Source organism: Chroicocephalus ridibundus, chromosome Z, assembly GCF_963924245.1.
Source record: "Chroicocephalus ridibundus chromosome Z, bChrRid1.1, whole genome shotgun sequence".
Lineage (NCBI taxonomy): Eukaryota > Metazoa > Chordata > Aves > Charadriiformes > Laridae > Chroicocephalus > Chroicocephalus ridibundus.
In genome coordinates, this window is record NC_086316.1 from 83946378 (window position 1) to 83967089 (window position 20712).

Consider the following 20712-nt stretch of genomic DNA (forward strand, 5'->3'; position numbering starts at 1 on the left):
AAAAAAAAGATAGTTTTTCTAGTCCCATAAAAGTAATTTAATGTTAAATTTGCGTGTCTAATTAGCGAGGTGTATGGCAGCCTCTAGTGGTGTCCGCCTGCGTAAAAAACGGCAAACATACCAATATATGAAGCTACAGGAAAAGCTTTTGCCTTCAGGAATCAGCTGTCGTCTTGTCACTAATTTCACTGGAATGACACGCTGATGAGATGTCAAGAGTAGAGCTGCTCAGGGCAAGACTCTCCGTTTCCAAGCGTCACATATACAAAGAGCGGGCTGGCTGTAGAAAGGCTGAATATCATGAAATGACTTAACGGAATTAACGCCAACTGACCGGCGGATTTAAGTGACAAATGGAACATCTACGCGAATACGCCGGTTAGGTGTGGGGCTTCACTTTTTGGTAATCGTAGAATAGAAACCGAGCAAAGGAAAAAAACCTACCCTCATTGCAGGCAACTCTCCGCCTGGTTGTACTTTGGTCCTTAGAGACTACACAGCCACCTCCGGCAGTCATTTGGGACAATAAGGACAACAACGCAAGTTGCATTTTTTTTTTTTTTTATAATAATTTAAAGGTACTACCAACGTCGGCGCTCCGCAGAGACGCAGCTGATTAAATAGATGTGTGTAATTAAAACCAAACCAGTGGTAACAGCGGATAGAGGTGGGAAGGACGGCAAAGTGAGGGCAGCCTGCAGTAGAGGACATCCAACATTAAGTGAATACTGCCCTGGATCTTATAATAAAACATTATTACATCTATTTTTACTTCCAGCAGCTGCCTGGGATAGATTTATACAAATCCGTCAGTTTTCAGGCTTGCTGGGACGCGATACAAATTACCTGACGTTATGAAGTTGTATTTTACTCCTCTCTTAAGTAGACTATATTGAATATTCTCAGCTAATTCTTTCACAGAAAATAGCCTTCAGAATGTAAAACAATTGGCAGTCTCCGCTCAGAATAGGATTAGGAAAAAGCCCGCATGGAAATGGAATTACTTCTCACATTAAGGAAGGAATCATCAGAGCATCTGGTGAGGCTTAAATTATGACTGTTGTATTGCTAAGCAGATTTTAACTTAAGTGGTTCCCCAGCTACTTAATTTAAAAAACTACACCCTAAAATACTTTATGGAATATCAAGTACCGTCTTCTTTTTAGGCTCTTCCTTCGTAGAAAACGCTTTTTTTTTTTATTATGGATACTGCGGTTTGTTTCTCAGAGACGCTTGCACTCTGATGGCATTTCAATATATCCATTGAATAGGAATTTCAATGTATCTATTGAATAGGATATAGGATTGAATAGAATATAGGAACCAGAATAGGAATTTCAATATATAGATTCTGCTTGGGCATCATGGAGCAAGCTGGGTCCATGGGTGCTGGCTAAATTGAGTACCAGTGTCTAAGAGACTTCATAAAGCAGGAGAACGAAGGAGAGTGTATGCCTCAAACCGTCGCTCTCTTATGAAATACGTGTATTCCTATTGCTTTTCTTGATAACCGAAACTTTCTAAGCAGTCTGTGTATGTTGATAGGAAATCAGGTTGAAATACTTTTATGGTGCTTGATCTTGCCAGGGAACCCAAGGTTGTAAAGCTCTTGAGAAGAAAATGCCACCACGGGAGCAGGAAAGTCATAGGGGACTTAGGCTGCCCCTGGAACCGACTCCTCCTTCCAGCCTGCCCATTTTGCAACCGGTTTTAATACTTCTTTAGAGTAGGGGTCTTTTGATTTATAAGCAAACATGATCGTAGGGGCAAATGAAATGCCAATGGTGGTGGCCACTGTCCAGACGTACAGTTTTCTACCCGCAGAATAACATCTGCTTTCCCTCACCCTCCTCTTGTTCTTCTGGTTCTGGTTCAAATTTCAAGTCACCTCCTTCATTACAATTTCCACTATATAAATAATACGGAGTGTCTGGCTACAAGAAGGCAGAAGCTTAAAACAAATAGTGTGGAATATCTTTGGACTATGTAAGAATATCATCTCATATATGAAAGGAGGTTGTAGAGAGGTGGGGATCGGTTTCTTCTCCCAGGTAACAGGAGACAGGACAAGAGGAAACGGCCTCAAGTTGCGCCAGGGGAGGTTTAGGATGGATATTAGGAAAAATTTTTACACCGAAAGGGTTATTAAGCATTGGAAGAGGCTGCCCAGGGCAGTGGTGGAGCCCCCATCCCTGGAGGTATTTAAAAGCCGGGCAGACGTGGTGCTTAGAGATATGGTTTAGTGATGTTTTTTGTCAGTGTTGGGTTGATGGTTAAGACTTTGATGATCTTAAAGGTCCCTTCCAACCTAGACAATTCTACGACTCTATGATAAATATATATCATATCGCTTTTTTGTCTTGCTTCCTCAGTTGATCAGTACGTCCATTTTCTGTACTTACCCTTACATTATTTCCAATCATAAAAATATAGCTCCAACCCTGCCAGCACCCGCTAGTGGAGATAGCCAGCATCCTTCTCAGGATCCTACCATTCTACAGCTGGTTGGATATTGTTTGGTTATTATTTTTAACGCTGCCCAGCTCAGATCCCGTGTGAAGTCTCTCTGATAAAAGCCATACAGAAACCAACCAATAGTTGCTACCAAGAGTTTACATCTTTGGAAGAACTAAGAGTTTTGAATATACCCATGCTGTATGTTTGCTCTAAGGTCTCTCTTTCTCTTTGGCACATTTCAAGTGTGGCTTTGTTGGTCCTTCACGCAACGTGATGGAATGTTTTCCCCCTATTTTCTGCCATTCACCCCCTTTCCACATGCATCCATGTCAAGCAACAACAGAGGTCTGTCTGCCTTCAATAAGAAAATCAGCACAATTATTTCACAACTAAAATTCAGCAGCAATGTTAAAGTCACATTTTAACTGCGTGTGTCCAGAGAGATGAATACGGCACCCAAATATCCCAACAGACTGTTGAAATGTTGCGTACATGGAGTGCCAGAGAATTTCTGGGTGTTGTATGTCCTTCCTTGGGTCTTGAGACAGGTCTTAACCATCAGGGAGTCAATCTGCCTCCAAGATGCTATTACAGATAGTGAAAACCACATGTGAGAAGGCTGGAAGAAGCTGGTGTAGGGAGGAGCCTCCCAGCACAAAAACGCTCCTCAACATTTCCGAGTTGAAAGGTTGAGATGAGACGTGTGTGCAAAGGCATTGAGGTTGCTGCTTCTCTAGTGACGGTTGCCCCCTCTCCCAATGAGCCAGCAGACGACACGCTTAGCCATTTCAAAACCCAATTAAATCAAAATAACCCAGCTGAGCTCACTCTGAACCACGAGTTTGAATTTTCGACAGCAGATGTCCATAAACTCAGAGCATTTTGACAAAAGCCAAGCCACACAGCTAGATAACTGAGCGGCGATAACGGTTGGCTGTAATAGGACTAGCAAGATAACCTCTTCCTGGCCCAAATATAACCAGAGGAACACATCTCACTTTGCTCTGCAGAAACAGCAGGAGAATAAAATGGAACAAAATCAGAAACCGGCAAAACAGGAAAAAGCTCTGAAGTGGAAACCAAAAGTATCACACTAAAAACCAGACCGAGTTCTTGAGCATCAAGGTAGCGTATCTCACACCGTGCCAGGTTCTACCATTTCAGAGGCCAACTTTTGCAAATGCTTGGAAAACCCAGATGCCACACCTATGATTTGAGAAACGAAGAGGGCAGGTATTTAAGACAACGTCTGCAATACGTAACGGGAAAAGAGCTCAAATTCTGACCCCTAATTATCCCTGCCAAGGGTATGAAAAGAGCGCGAGTGTCAAGCAGGGAAAAGGTTAACGGCAGAACGCTTTCATCCTGGTTAATCGTTCAAAATTCTGCAACCAACCATTTCCAAAAGAGAAGGGCCTTGGCGAGAATTAAATCCTAAAGAGCAGCGGTTTAAAGAACACGCTGTACCTCTCGTTAACCCAGTCCTTTACAAAGTGTACAGGCAACACAATCATCATTTACTTCTTTTTGGCACGTTGTCTGTACTCGACAAGTCCTATAACAGTTTCTTCCCGATCCCATTAAGAAGGACCTTCCCAGTTTCCCATGGAGCAGGGCTGGCTGCCAAGGGAAGGATGCCCGAGGCGTGATTACCTGCCTTTAACAAAGTGGGCTGCAGCAGATACAAAATAGGAAGGACCGACTTCAATATTCGCTTCTCTAAAGTTATGGCCCTGGTTCAGAATCAGAGAAGATATTGACTATTTATTACTACCCAGGCTAATAACATTTATCAGTTGAAAAAGCAGGGGCGTAGGTTTTATCGCCCATATTTTCGGGGCCTCGTCACAAAACGATCATTGCGAGAAGTCTGATTTAACGAATCCACCTTTTGCCAAATACACAGGAAGAAGTAAAGCAAGCTGAAAATCCAGCCTGCGTAGTACCTGAGAACCAGCACTCAGTGCGTTTTTATAGCAACATGATACACGACTTAAAGCATAATTCACACAAATCCCTGAAAAACCTTCCGGTGTGAAAGCAGCTACTGAACTGTTCTGTTAAGAGAATCAAAAGTCAGAAGTTTCTCAGACGGAGAAACTGGTTTTTTTTATGGGCGTTCAGAGCAATTTCAAGTATAAAGCAAATAAGATTTACCCCGGGATTATTTAGTTATTCCGTGATCATTCCCGCTATTTAGTTCATCAGTACCTATTAAGGCATAAAAAAAAAAATCAAGTTCTTCTACTCCTGAGTTTCAGCAAAGATGAGTTTCAAGAGAAGTCTTTATATTTACCTGATGATCCGCTGAGCAGCATACTGATGAAGGGAGCGGAACTGTGCTGACATATTTGCTAAGGCTGCCAGGCAATTTGTATGAAGGTATTTGTCCTGTCAGAAAGGAGAGGAAAGCGGGAAAAAAAAAAAAAAAAAAGACACATCAAACCGTCCTTTTGATATACACTGACACCTACTGCAGGAATCATTCGAAAGACTGAGTAATAATATACGTTCCTTTAAAGGACTTGGTCAAAAGGACACAGAAACGCAAAGCGTATATACGCGGTGATGGTTTAAGTATGTTTTCTTAAACTTTAAGGCTTATAAAAGGGCGATTGGTTCATCCAGATTTCAGAGCATATGTGTGTATACGTATACACACGTATGTACATCGCAGAAACATTTAGGCTGATGTCTTCATATCTTTAGCAATGTTGATTTACAAAGATATCATAGATGTAACAAATATAGGAAGATATTCTCCTCCTCCTCTCCTTTTTTGTATTTTCTGCTTCATAACTCATCTCCTTATTAACTCTTTCAAAGCGTTCTATACATCCCACACCTATAACCACATGGTACTTCGGAGTTCTGGTCCCCTTGGTAGCAGCCCTGAAAGCATTTGACCAGATAAGCATTTAAACGATGGCCCTTATCAAAGTCAAGGGTTTTCACAGAACCAAACTTGTCCACTTCTCCAACCCAACAGGGATTGATTTCCCTATTTAAGTCTGAAATATGCATTTACATAACATAACCGATTCCAAACCCTACAAATATATGCCACGAACATCCTCATTTTTTCCAATTCTTCTGATCATATAAGTTAAATCCTTAAGTTTTCCAGTTCAAAATATATTTAAGTGATTATTTTTTTGGCTACTTTTAAAGTAAAAACCTCTCTGCTTTTAATTGTTGAAAATATTCAAAAGCGTATGATACCATGCTAAGAGGTCTGAGATCAGGTATAGAATCGTACGCTTGAAAAACGCACAAAACGAAACCATTTGATACGAGGCCCTGAAGTTGCACCAGGTTTGTTTTGCTAGAGCTCGCAAAGGTTTTACAGCCCATGGTCCTACCTCATAAAAACGCTGACAATAAGTAGAGCTGAAATTCCCATTTCTGAGTAATTTAAGAGAGGCAAACAACCTATAAGGAATCATTTCATCTCATGAAACTAAGGAATTTTTTTTCTTCTCACCTGAAGATGAGTTCGGTGCCTGAATGATGCTCTTTAGAGAATCCTACTCAATGAACTGGGCAATCATCCAGAAATTGTGTTACAAGTTCAGAACCACTTAACATTGCTTAGTTAATAGTTAATAAATCTTCCCATTTCCTTCCCTCCCGTAAATTCAGATGCCAACCGGTTGCAACAGGATGAAGAACATCCCACACCCTGTTTGAAATGGAATTAATGCTGTTGGAAGTTAGAAAGCCACGCTACGTACGTAAGCGCTCCACGTAACTCTTACCCTTGTCCGTGTCATGTTGTACTGGATGGTTCTTATCACGACTAGTATCAGGAGACTCCCAAGCGAGATCTCTGTTAGGACACGCTCAGCATACCAAGTGATATTTTTCAATATCTGAAAAAAAAAAAAAAAAAGAACGAAGTTCTTCAGCACTTCGGTCTGAATACGACGACAGAAAGTCGTCTGGACTCTCACATTCCTGAAGATACGTAAACGAGCTTCCAGCCTCAAATGTGACAAAACCTGTTGTATTCTAAAGCAAGTGCCACCACACTCCTATATTCTTTTTGATCTTACCCTTTAACACTTAATACTTCAGTTCCACCCTAGACACCTGAATAATGTTGCCAATTCCTTCCCATCTTCCCTCTTTGCACGTCGGGCAAGAGGCAGCACGTACGGGCTCTGACTGATCGGCAAGAGCGCACACGCTGAAGGACGCCGGGCAGATCAACAGGTTAAATGTTGACTTCGCGCTGAAGCCTTTCTCTTGCCAGAGGTGAGGTCTCTTCCCTTAACAGGTTAGAGAAACTCATCACCGGCGTTAAGCGCTTCATGTCTATATCTATTTTTATTGATAGGACAAGAGGAAACGACCTTGAGTTGCACCAGGGGCGGTTTAGGATGGATATTAGGAAAAATTTCTTCACTGAAAGGATTATCGAGCATTAGAACAGGCTGCCCAGGGCAGTGGTGGAGTCACCACCCCTGTAGGTATTTAAAAGATGGGTAGACGTGGTGCTGAGGGACATGGGGTAGTGGTGGACTCGTCAGTGCTAGGAAGATGGTTGGACTCGATCTTAAAAGCACTTTCCAACCTAGACGATTCTATGATTCTATGTTCCAGTGCTCGCCACTATCAGGGTGGATGAAGTTTACCACCATTTCTGAGTTTATCGTAGAAGGAGAATCAATCCACTCTTTTCTCTTACAATATTCAGCTGCCAAACTGGGTGCAATACAGCAAACATAAGCACAACTCCCGCACACCCCCCCATTTTAAAGGGCTAGATAAAATGAGTTAACAGGAACTGCCGTGAAAACATGGAGAAGATCCTCTATCAATTCAGGCTTCTTCTGGATCAAAACAAAAATTTGCTTAACAAGGACTATTCCACACAAAGCAATCACTCTGTATAACTTCATATTTGATATATTATCATAGAATCATAGAATGGTTTGGGTTGGAAGGCGACCTGAAAGATCATCTAGTTCCAACCCCCCTGCCCTGGGCAGGGACACCTCCCACCACACCAGGTTGCTCCAAGCCCCGGCCAACCTGGCCTTGAACCCCTCCAGGGATGGGGCAGCCACAGCTTCTCTGGGCAACCTGGGCCAGGGGCTCACCGCCCTCACAGGAGAGAATTTCTTCCTCAGGTCTCATCTAAATCTCCCCTCTTCCAGTTTAAAACCATTCCCCCTCATCCTATTTTAAATTTATATTAAGTGTGTTTCATTGCAACTTGATGTTCAATGAAAAAAAATGCAGATGTCTTAAAAAATCCAAACCCTAACCGCCTCAACAATCAACTTTATTAATTAACACCTTCTCTTGGATGGAACTCTTAACCTCTAGGATGAGTGAACAGAATTGTCACCCTTCATGTTACATCATTTCTGCTTTTAGAATTCCTGCTTCCTCCCGCTAACAGGCTTGCTCAGCAAAACCTCTTCTTCCTCTGAGAGAGGATGGAGAAGTAGCAACCAATTTCCTACGAGGAGATGGAGAGAACTGGCCACTGAATGACGTGCAGAAGACAAAGGGAAAGGCACTGCCGGGAACTACTCCAAGCTCCTCCTGATTTTATACCATTTATTCCTTCTGTCCGAGACATACATATTCAGAGGGCTGGAGCCCCTCTGCTGGGAGGACAGGCTGAGAGAGCTGGGGGGGTTCAGCCTGGAGAAGAGAAGGCTCCACGGAGACCTTCCAGCCCCTTCCAGTCCCTCAAGGGGCTCCAGGAAAGCTGGGGAGGGACTCTGGATCAGGGAGGGGAGCCATGGGACGAGGGGGAATGGTTTTAAACTGGAAGAGGGGAGATTGAGACGAGATATTGGGAAGAAATTGTTTGCTGTGAGGGTGGTGAGCCCCTGGCCCAGGTTGCCCAGAGAAGCTGGGGCTGCCCCATCCCTGGAGGGGTTCAAGGCCAGGTTGGCCGGGGCTTGGAGCAACCTGTTCTGGTGGGAGGTGTCCCTGCCCGGGGCAGGAGGTGGGACTGGATGGGCTTTAAGGTCCCTTCCAACCCAAACCATTCTATGGTCTATCATGATTCTATGCACCCAGCAGTTCCTCTCACGGCAAAATCTGCAGTCATGACAGACCTGTATGTGATCAATCAGAAACATTCAAAATAGCAGAATTAAAAGGAAAAAAATAAAACTTTTTTTAAAAAATTCTTCTCATAGGACTCCTCCTTTGGGGCAGAAAAGAAGCCACCACCTTCACATATCTGATTTTCTCGGTTCCCCCCAGCATGACGCCCCCACTAAGTGCCCGGCTGCCCAGGCTACCCATCACGGCCCTTGCTTTGTGATCCCTCCCACCACAGAGCACCCCAAGCCGAGCTCTGCATTGGGTACCACGGCTTTTCCCAGCGTTTGTGACCGGAGTATTGCTGACAAAAATCACAGTACTATTTAACACAAGGCGCTAGAGGATATCACATTTCCCTGAGTGTTATGTAGGATCCTACCGTAAGTAATACTTAATGGGCAAGCCATAATTACAGGTACATTTTATCAGAACTCTTAGTCAATAGATTCTAACGCAAAACCCAAGTGGAAAAAAAAAGAATCCTACGCAGCTTATTCTCGACAAGGGTATTCTCCATAAGTACTATACTTAAAAAGCCTTTCATTTTTTTAAACATTTTTTACCCTTCCAGGCTCTGCGAACTCCACATGCAGGTAACATTTCTTTCATTTACCTCCCACCCCTCGTTCTCACCTTAACGCTGCGTCTCTTGAAGCTCTTTCACAGTACGAGAGACATTTGAAATAGCATCTTAATTAGGATTCATCAAGCTCTCTCCTCCCTCACGTTATTCCTAGCATACCTGAAAGCTTCCCTTTCATGAAGTACTGCAGGGAAGATCGCATCTGAACGCCGAAAGATCTTGATGGTTTTTTGATGAACCTCCTCAAAAGGAGGAACCTCCTAAAAGGATTCTTACCCATTTATGCTTTGAAAATCATGCATACAAAGGCCTACGCGAGAAGAGGTACATCCCAAATATCATTATAGACTAGATATTCTAAAATTTTTTAAAAAAAATAATAAAAAATATAGTGACTGAAGGCATATTTGGTAGGCTCAGGAAATTCACATTAGTAGGTAAGCTGATGAAGTTTGAGATGGAGAACTCATTTCCGTACCACATACGAAGAGATAAAACGTAAGTTCAGATCTTGAAAAAAATAAAAAAAACCCCACAAAACGACAACATATTTCCCTTATCCCATGCTACCTAGAACCTGGCGTTTTCCCAGCACCTTCCTATTTCCCAGAGGGGAGCTGACGTGAAGCCAATGACTATAAAATAACGGTGGGAAAACCACTGTTTAACAGCAGTGCAGCGCCAGCTACGGGGACAAACATCCCCGGTACGAGGCTCAAGTGTGACAATTTCTAGCAAACACCTTTTGCTAAAAGGACAGAAAAATCAGAACAGGGGGAAGAGACCTGAGATGCATTTAAGGGAAGAATGGTGAAGGCTGAGAAACAAATAGGAAATGTGCAATCACGGAATCATGGAATCTTCAGAGTTGGAAGGGACCTCTAGAGATCATCTAGTCCAACTCCCCTGCTAGAGCAGGATTGCCTAAAGCACATCCCTCAGGGCTGCATCCAGGCGGGTCTTGAAAATCTCCAGAGAAGGGGACTCCACACCCTCCCTGGGCAGCCTGTTCCAGTGCTCTGTCACCCTCACCGTGAAGAAGTTTTTCCGTGTATTTGAACGGAACTTCCTATGTTCTAGCTTGTGCCCATTGCCCCTCGTCCTGTCGCTGGGAACCATTGAAAAGAGCCTGGCTCCGTCCTCCTTCAACCCACCCTTTAGATACTTGTAAACATTAATCAGGTCCCCCCTCAGCCTTCTCTTCTCCAGGCTAAAGAGTCCCAGCTCTCTCAGCCTTTCCTCATCAGGGAGATGCTCCAGTCCCATAATCATCTTGGTTGCCCTTCGCTGGACCCGCTCCAGTAGTTCCCTGTCCCTCTTGAACTGGGGACCCCAAAACTGGACACAGTACTCCAGTTGTGGCCTCACCAGTGCAGAGTAGAGGGGGAGAATGACCTCCCTCGACCCACTGGCCACACTCTTCCCTATGCAGCCCAGGATGCCATTGGCCTTCTTGGCGACAAGGGCACACTGCTGGCTCATGGATAATTTGCTGTCTACCAGGACCCCCAGGTCCTTCTCCTCAGAGCTGCTTCCCAGCATGTCCGCCCCTAACCTATACTGGTGCTTAGCATTCTTCCTCCCCAGGTGCAGGACCTTGCACTTGCTTTTGTTGAACCTCATTTGGTTCTTCTCTGCCCAGCTCTCCAGCCTGTCCAGGTCACGCTGGATGGCAGCACGGGCCCTCTGGAGTGTCGGCCACCCCTCCCAGCTTGGTATCATCAGCAATCTTGCTGAGGATACACTCTGTCCCCTCATCTAGGTCATTAATGAATATATTGAACAAAATTGGTCCAAGTATTGACCCCTGAGGGACACCACTCGTTACAGGCCTCCAACTGGACTCTGTGCTGCTGATCACAACCCTCTGAGTTCTGTCACTCAGCCAGCTCTCGATCCACCTCACTGTCACCTCATCTAGCCCATACTTCCTCAGCTTCCTAATGAGGATGTTATGGGAGACAGTGTCAAAAGCCTTGCTAAGGTCAAGGTAGATGACATCTACGGCTCTCCCCTCATCCAGCCAACCCGTTATAAGGTGTAATTTCCGATTGTAACAAGTCACTAATACTATTTGAGGACAAAGTGATGATGGTTTAAATGAAACCAAGTCATCCAAGGAGCTTCAGTAAACAAGGGAAACTAGTCGGGATGGACAACACAGACAATTAACAGGAACAGGCTGAAGGACAATGAAAAAATCTACATGTGTTTTCACAAAACAGGCAACTGAAAAGTTCAAAAGCGGCTAATTGTGTAATTAATGGATCACACATATGAACTTCAGTGCAAGAAGATACGCTGCTAGAGGAGACCTTGGTCATCCCGAGGTCGCTAAGGATAAACCCCTGACCAGATACAGCAAGTTAATGGGTTCCTTCACAACTGCAAAATGCTAAAAATAAGTGTAGACGGTGACTTTGGTTGCGATTAATCAGCAGATTTCTTTAAAACAGCTTATTTACGACTACGTGAATACATCTGTTTTCAAGAGAAGATTTTACACAAAGAAAGACATGAACCATTTTGACAACAAAAAAAATACCTCAAGCCAAGCACTTGAACCTTCCAGAAGAAAAATACCCTATTATTTGAAGAACCGTATATGATCATTAAGTCATGGTTACAATCTGTAATATATAAATATAACAGGGATAAGTTGTGGTTGCACATTTCATTTCCTGACGTCTGAATGCTGGGAGTCAGGAAAATTGAACGTACTTTTAAAAACAAAATGCAACGATGAAAATGGGTAGTATAAAATGCTATTTGTTTTGACATCGCACACAATGGAAATCCAAAGCAATAGTACATAAAGGGAGATAGTTCCAGATGCTTTATTGGAAAGAAATAATTTTACTCAATTTGCTCTAAAATGATACCCAAGGGTTGGTCTTTTCCTCCTCTCTGAGATAAAACACACTTATCCAACAAAAAAAGATCAACTTGCTGATTAAATCTCTTACAGTCTCTCATTTACGAGCAAAATCACAAAGTAACCTCCTCCCACAAGTAAATCAAGGCCCACGTTTCTTGCGGCGTTATTTTGTGGGACACATCCCTATGCTTTGCCAATCAAAGTGGAAGCTCCTTGACTCCCACTACGATGGCGCTCAGGAGTCCCAGGTCCCATCATGCGCTCTCTCACAAAGGTTGTCCCCATGGGACAGGAGGAATGGGACTGAAACAAGCTAGATAACCTCAAGGAGGACCTTCAATGTCTCCAATCACATCTTCCTCATCCATCTGTTGTTCCCTTTGTTATGCACAAGCCTTCACCCTTCCCTTTTCCCCCCTCGCCGCAGCTCATTCCCAGCTCCTTGCTGGGAATTCCTTCTCAGATCCTTCTCTTCCCGGCTTCCACTTCCCCCACCCACACCTTGCCCATCCCATACTCTCATCACGAAGAAGTCTGACTTCACTTTCTCCAGCATTTTGTCACTCTGTTTCTACTCTGCCTCTTTTCTCATTTCTTTGCTCAGCAATCCCAAATCTTACCTCTTTCTTGTTTAATCCATATCTCACTCTCCCTCACTGCACCCATCCCATGTTCCTCATGAAGCCAAGCCACAGCCTCCCTCCAATTTCTCCTAATCATTGTCACATCAGGTTCCTGTTCCGACAGACTTTCTTCAGACATATAGATGTGGTGCTGAGGGACACGGTTTAGTGGTGGACTTGGCAGTGTTAGGTTTATGGTTGGACTCGATGATCCTAAAGGTCTTTTCCAACCTAAATGATTCTATGTGGCTTCAACCATGCAGTAACAGAAGCATCACTGGGAGGAAAGTCCCATCCCACAGGAGCTGGAAGAAGCACTGAGACAAGCTCCGGCTTGTCGCTACGTATCTCAACTGATACGTGCTCCCTGGGCAAGGGAGGATGCAAACAGCTCTGCAGAAAGGGACCTGGGACTCCTGGTGGACAGCAAGTTGCCCATGAGGCAGCGATGTGCCCTTGTGGCCAAGAAGGCCAATGGTCTCCTGGGGTGCATTAAAAAGAGCGTGGGCCAGTAGGTTGAGGGAAGTCATCCTCCCCCTCTGCTCTGCCCTGGGGAGGCCACAGATGGAGCACTGGATACAGTTCTGGGCTCCCCAGTTCCAGAAGGACAGGGAACTGCTGGAGACAGTCCAGCCGAGGGCTACCAAGATGATCAAGGCACTGGAGCATCTCTCTGATGAGGAAAGGCTGAGAGCCCTGGGGCTGGTCAGCCTGGAGAAGAGCAGACTGAGAGGGGATCCCATAAATGCTCATCAATAGCTAAAGGGCGGGTGGCAAGAGGATGGGGCCAGACTCTTCTCAGTGGTGCCCGGGGACAGGACAAGGGGCAATGGGCACAAACTGGAACATGGGAAATTCCATCTGAACTTCTTTTCCTTTGAGGGTGGCAGAGCCCTGGAAGAGGCTGCCCAGAGAGGCTGTGGAGTCTCCTTCTCTGGAGATATTGAAACCCTCCTGGATGGGTTCCTGTCCAACCTGCTCTGGGCGACCCTGCTTTGGCAGGGCGTTGGACTAGATGATCTCCAGAGGTCCCTTCCAACCCCTGCCAGTCTGGGATTCTGTGAAAATGACAATATTCAATCACCATGGACATCAGGTCACCTCCGGCTACATGTCTGCAGTGCAGCTGGAAACAGATTGCTCCACATCCCTCAGAGAGTTATAATTTGGTCAAATACAGTCAGATTATCAGCAGCAGAGCCCTAGCACAAAGGCTACCTGCCAAATTTCAAATTCCTAATGCAAAACACAAAGTTACCCCAGCTTGTTAAGTAACACATTGACAGTTGTAACCATGGCCAAGACATGTTCATGCCTTAGTCTGGCTCCAGAAATGGTCAATGGCTCTCACTGAAACTCTAAAAACACCAGCACTGGAAAATGGCATTCACTGAGACAACTATGCCTTGGAATAGTCCTCTTAAAAAAAATAAATTAAACAACCCAAAAATTCAACGTTAAGAAGTTACACACCAGTCCCTGTCAGCTCTACTCTCCTCTCCCCCAAACTGAAGAAAGCAACCCTAGCAGGTAGGCAATGAAACACCTGTTTAAAAAACAACAACAGAAACCAGCACCATCCCTCCCTTGATTTTGGGTTTCAGAAGCACGAAACACGGAAGTACCCTAAATCTCAAAATCATCTACCTGTAATCAGTGCCACCATTTCAACAATCCCATTGGTTCGTAGATTAATACTAAGAAGGGGGGAAAAAAGGAAAACACAAAGCTCAGACGTGGGGTGGTCTTGCAAGAATAATTGAAAATAAATAAATAAATAAATGAAGAGGTTTTGATTAATTACTCTTTTTAAACACCAGGCTCCTGGACACCTACAACTCAGGGGGCAAGAACTACAGATGCAAAGAAGAGGAAGGAACTCGGTTCTATATATACCGAGGACTGAGATTCTCAGTTTCTCTAACTTTGCTTGTGGGATATTTGTTAACGCAATAAAAGTAAACGCAGTCCAACTGTGATTTACAGTCTCTCGCTATTTACTACAGCATAAAGTACTACAGATTACTGCTACGTAAAGAACTAGATGATGTTATTTTGACATCCGATGTCATCTTATTTGCGATTTCATAAATCAAAGAAGAAAAATCAGAAATGCTTTTCCCCTTTAGGGAATTCTTGCATTCGCTCGTTTACTCTGCATTCATTTTAAAAAAAAAAAAAACAAAAAAAAAACCAAAAAAACCCCCCACATTTCAGCAGTCAAAAAGAGTTTCTGTGGTTTCCTGAGCTTTTTTACCAGTCGGTATAATCCCAAGATTTATAAAACTGTGTGCTTACTAAAATTAATCTTAAAAAAAAATTATCAAGAAATAAATGTGGGTTAAATACCACAAAGGAAAATAGCCCATAAATGGACCACGCAGTCACGTTTCTTATAAGAACCGTACCCAGGATACACAGCAGCAGAGAGAAAAACAGCTTGACCTAAAATACATCAAATCCCTTTTTTTTTTTTTTTTCTACTTTCCCCGAGCGATGGGGAAAAAAAAAAATTAATCCCGCTGTAATTGCTACAATTTGATAAATATTTGCAGCGAATAAGAGTTTCATTCCAATTGTGTAACGGACGCTAAATGTTTTTACAGAAGTTTACAGATGTTTTTACAGAATTTTACAGAAATACCTGTACAGCTTTCCTTGACTCCATTCATTTTGCTGCCCTATAACACCCTTCCAGCCTCTGGGCGACGTGGGGTTAATATTTAAGAAAATATGAGACTAATTTCTTACTTCAGACTGGAGTTTTTGAATAGTAACTTGCTCGTTCGTCCCTGGAAACATCACTTTAAATGATTGAAAAAGACGGATACCGGGAAGTGATTTATCAGTATGATTTTCAAGCCTTTTTCCAAAGTGGGGCACTAACCACACTTTTATTCCCCATCACGGGATCTGTAGGAACCCGCTACCCACATATCCATTCCCCAGCAGTTCACAAGACAAGACGCAATGCTCATATTTGTATTTTGATATCCACATCCCTCTGTAAAGTTCGGGAACGCCGTAGATCGAGCAGATGAAGAAGGTAACTTGCTACTTTTTTCAAGTATAACAGAATGTGGGTTTTCTATAGATAAGGAATCCTTTCTAGAAAGAATACTTCGGAGTTGGTATCACAGTCCTCAACTCTCCTGTCTACATCTCCCCCTCTACTCTGCTCTCATGAGATCCCACCCGGAGTACTGCGTCCAGCTCTGGAACCCTCAGCACAAGAAGGATATGGAGCTGTTGGAGCGGGGCCACAGGAGGGTCACGAAGATGATCCGAGGGCTGGAGCACCTCTCCTATGAAGATAGGCTGAGAGAGTTGGGGGGGTTCAGCCTGGAGAAAAAAAAGGCTCCAGGGAGACCTTACAGTGGCCTTCCAGTACCTGAAGGGGGCTACAAGAAAGCCGGGGAGGGGCTGTTTGCAAGGGCATGTAGCGCTAGGACGAGGGGCAATGGCTTTAAACTAGAGCAGGGCAGGTTTCGATTAGACATTAGGAAGAAGTTCTTTCCAATGAGGGTGGTGAGACACTGGCCCAGGTTGCCCAGAGAGGTGGTGGAGGCCCCATCCCTGGAGACATTCAAGGCCAGGCTTGATGAGGCTCTGAGCAATCCGAACTAGCTGAAGACGTCCCTGCTCACTGCAGGGGGTTTGGACTAGATGGCCTTTAATGGTCCCTTCCAACCCAACACATTCTATGATTCTATGATCATGGTTTACATAGGCAACTTTTGGAGCGCACAGTTGAAGTTCTCAATAAGGGGAGACCTCTTCTTCCTCCATCACTGCATCCAATCCATCCATGTGACACCAAGAGCAGAGGGGCAAGAAAAAGCCTTCAAATTCAATAAGAAAAGTACCACAAGGATGAAAAAGCATCTGCTTTGCCGCCAAGCTGGCACTCTCCTTCGGAGTGAAACATGCCCCCATCCACCAAAGGATGGAGAAAAGGGTAAGGGAAAGAATAGTAGGGAATAGAGGAGAACAGGAGGAAGAATTAAGGCTATTCCACATCTATCTTCTGCGATGTCATAGTACTCCATTGGCTTTTGATGGTAAAAGTTTCCATTTTCACAGCTTTTTCTGCAGCGGGGCTGACAGAAGAAGCTCACGTAGACGGGCCTGCAGGCTCAGGCACTTCACAGTCACCTCTCATTATCCAGCCAAGAAGCAAAACCACCGAAACTCTGGCCATGTACCGCTATTAATGAATGGATGCTTCTCTCCGGACACCACGGAGTGAGAAGACACAACCACAGAGTAAAAGAAAGCAGCAGTTAGTGAAAGTCGGGATTAATAGCAAACATTAAGTCAAGGAGATGGAAGAAGGAAAGGCAGGACTGAGAAAATCAGTGCAGGGCAAAAGGAACAAAGTGAGGGTTTGGTTTTGTTTTTATTTAAATGGAAGTAGGAAACTAATATCCACATTGCACAGGAAACACTACAAGTATTCGGGCAGGGTTAGCTGCAAAGGCAAGAATTAAACGGGACAAGAAAACTTGATTGATGTTTTCGTTCCACAGCTAGAGCCTCATTAACAATTGTAGGGAAATCTTCCACTTCTACTTATCCGGTAAGGAATTTATTGAAAAGACCATGTGTAAAGCCTTTAAAATGAATGAAGAATGATGGGGGAAGAGACCGGGGCAGGAGTGAAGCCTTGTCTGCTGTGCTCCAACATTCAACAAGCTCTATTTATGAGAGCAGATAAATGACTTAGTGATACGGAACCCAAAAATACCCATCACACACGTACGGTGTGGATATTTAGGTTCAAGGCACATGAAGGTGAGACGGACAAAAGCTTCAGGAAAACGTTGTTTCAACCACCTGCAAAGTTGATGCTCCTCCTAAAAGCTGCTTCCCAAAAGGTACTCCCAGGGAATTACATATGAGCATCATCTCCTTCTTGCTTCCTACATACACAGCCATAGGAAATAATCTGAAATTTCAGAGCGTAAATATTCTAACGCTTGGCACCAAGAAAAAAAATGCCAGCTCCCTCCAAAACAGGCTGGAAATTTCCCTGGAAGAACAGCTCTGTTTAGATACCTTGACACTTGCTTCCAGCTTTTTGCATTTCATTAATTTCACGTAACCCCAAAAGAGAGTTTCCACACCCCAGTCAAAAAATTAAATAAAATCGGTGCAGGTACCTTCTGCATTATCACAGCTTTAGAAGCCGGGAAACTAGAACATAATTATCCAAGGTATTCTCCAGCACAGACGGGGAAGGCCCATCAAAGCTGGTCAAAATTTGGATCATATTATACGGGCAACATAAAATAGATATTAATCTAGCAGAAAGACAGAGAAAGAAATGCCAAGTAAGGAAGCAACATTCAGCCTGGAAAATAAAAGTCCAACTAAAAGTTCCTCTCAGCTGCATCAAACCGGTTCAGCAAAGGTTTTCAAGAGAAGTAAAAAAGGTTTTTCTCTGTTCTGGTCCCTCCACTTCCATGGCAAACACTCAGCATCTTTGAGGCAGCCTGCCCGGCTATTACTATGTTAATTTGCAACAGGAAACACCAAAAAAAAGGACAGAAAAAGAGGTATATGCGGCATCTCCCCTCCGAGAGGGAGCACCTTTGTTCACTTTACTCAGAAAATGACTCTTCTAACTGCAGGGTACTAGTCCTTACGGAAGAAATACGTATATGCCACCAAATTTGGATGAACACAGCTTCTGCTGAGAAAACTGACATACAGATTTATCTTCGGGAAAAAATAACTATTCAAATGATTTTTGGAGCTGAAGAATTAGTCACCAAAACAACAACTCACCACTTCATGAATGGATCGGTTGAAGCCATCATCCTCTGTAAGGATCAGCAAGATGATAAGAGCCATGTAAACGTGGTGTGAATTCCTTTCTTCAACGTGATACAGAATTTCAAGAATTGGCAGAACCTTTAGGGAAGGCAAAAACGTGTGCATTAGTTTAGTCTTCAAATACCTCAGACAATAAAGAGAGGAGACTCTAAACCTCCCGTGTATCACTCTGCCCTTAACAATATCATAGCAATTCCTCCCTCTTGAAATAACCACCCCTAAATAGTGACGTACAGCGTTGAAACACCTTCCATCTGTTTTATTCTGTCTCCACAAGAAAGTCTAAACAAATTCTTTCTTGTGGTCAGACAAAGAATTTCAATTCCTAATAAATGAGATTTCCAGCCATACCAGTTACCATCAGCTCTGAAAGCTTTAGTTCCCCTCTAGACTATGGGAAAATAAAACTGTTAAATAAGATTTTCACCAGTTCAAGCAGGAAAACAATTGTTCCTCATCGTTTGTGCTACCACAACCCTGCTCTGAAAGGACTTTCATCATCAAATACAGCCAGGCGTATTGGAGCTGAGGTGCACAGAGGCATTTTGAGACCTGAAACTCAAATCCCATCTTGGTGTGCGGAGGTAAACCCAGCGAAAGAACCAGTTTGGGTTGGATTGAGACTAGAAAAGGCCTGTTTTTCCAATTCTAGACAAGCTGCAGCCAAAGAGAGCTGACATTAGGATGAGAGTTCAGCCCGAGGTCTTGCAACATTTCCACCAGGATGAACAGCTTAAGCCAAAGTCTTGCAATAATAATGGAAATGAGATTTCATTGCAACAGCAGGCATACCTGAATGCTAGTCTAAAGTTAATCCAGATGCAAACGTTGTCTCTCTACCAACTGAAAATTAGCTTTCCACTGGCTCAGTACAACGTGGCTTCCCCGGGCTGCAGAAATAGGCCTAAATCGCAAAATACCCTGGAAAAAGGAACTGGAGAAAACTCTCAATTCCAAGATAGCGGATGGGATGTAGAATCCGTTCCAAGAAGCTTCTAGACACCTAAAGACTCGTTGTTTTTCAAAACAGGCTGAGTGGAGCAGGATGAATCATGTGAAACCTATTCTGGTGAGCAGCCAGGACACCGAGTGCTTCACAAGCCTCTGAAGTTACCAGAATGTTCTCTTACCATCCACCAGTCCCAAAACAGTTGGAACATATTAAAAAAAAGCCCACACAACAGTTTCTCTTAAAACCAATGGGATTGATCTAAATGCTGTAGGCCACAAAACCTTTCGACAGATGCTTTGGCCAGGGTCAGGACAATACCACAACAAAAGCAGAGGGGAAAAAAATAATTACACATTGCAAACAGCCTCCCTTTATCATTTCAAAGCATCCTCCACAACCCTCTCTCCTCAGTTAAAACTGGAGCCGATGCCTTTTTGTTATGTGAATGTAGGTCTTGAGAGTAAAGACCAAGTTTTCTGAGAAGATCTAGTTAACGTACAGCAAAACCCCTCAGTCCTTTTCCTTGGATGGGGGAAAAGAGAGACAACCATCCTCACTGCATTAGTCCACTGTTCAAACTATTTCCATCCCCAATATTTTTAAGTGCACCCTCAGCAAGTTTGCCGAGGACACCAAGCTGTGTGGCACGGTTAACGCACTGGAGGGCCCACCTCTCCAGCCTGCCCAGGTCCCACGCGAACCTCATGGAGTTCAACCAGGCCAAGGGCAAGGTCCTGCACCTGGGTCAGGGCAATCCCAAGCACAAATCCAGGCTGGGCGGAGAATGGATGGAGAGCAGCCCTGAGGAGAAGGACTTGGGGGTGTTGGCGGATGAGAAGCTCAACACGAGCTGGCAACGTGCGCTGGCAGCCCAGAAACCCCCCACAGCCTGGGCTGCATCCCCAGCAGCGTGGGCAGCAGGGCGAGGGGGGGATTCTGCCCCTCTGCGCCGCTCGGGGGAGACCCCCCTGCAGTGCTGCCTCCAGCGCTGGGGCACCAACAGCAGAAGGACACGGAGCTGTTGGAGTGGGGCCAGAGGAGGCCCCGGAGATGCTGGGAGGGCTGGAGCCCCTCTGCTGGGAGGACAGGCTGAGAGAGCTGGGGGGGTTCAGCCTGGAGAAGAGAAGGCTCCGCGGAGACCTTCCAGCCCCTTCCAGGCCCTCAAGGGGCTCCAGGAAAGCTGGGGAGGGACTCTGGAGCAGGGAGGGGAGCCATGAGATGAGGGGGAACAGTTTTAAACTGGAAGAGGGGAGATTGAGATGAGATATTGGGAAGAAATTGTTTGCTGTGAGGGTGGTGAGCCCCTGGC

The 20712-nt window shown here is 44.4% G+C and overlaps 1 protein-coding gene across 4 annotated transcripts in view; it reads right to left on the minus strand.

Annotated features, from left to right (window-relative positions):
- Window positions 1-20712, minus strand: part of DYM (dymeclin) — a 241013-nt gene that overhangs the window by 117701 nt on the left and 102600 nt on the right. For all 4 annotated transcript variants that reach the window (XM_063319472.1, XM_063319471.1, XM_063319469.1 and 1 more), the window contains 3 exons: window positions 18404-18529; window positions 6216-6329; window positions 4754-4848 (listed from right to left, as the gene is read on the minus strand). In XM_063319472.1, coding sequence (XP_063175542.1) covers window positions 4754-4848; window positions 6216-6329; window positions 18404-18529 — 335 coding nt within the window. The remainder of the gene's footprint in view (window positions 1-4753; window positions 4849-6215; window positions 6330-18403; window positions 18530-20712) is intronic.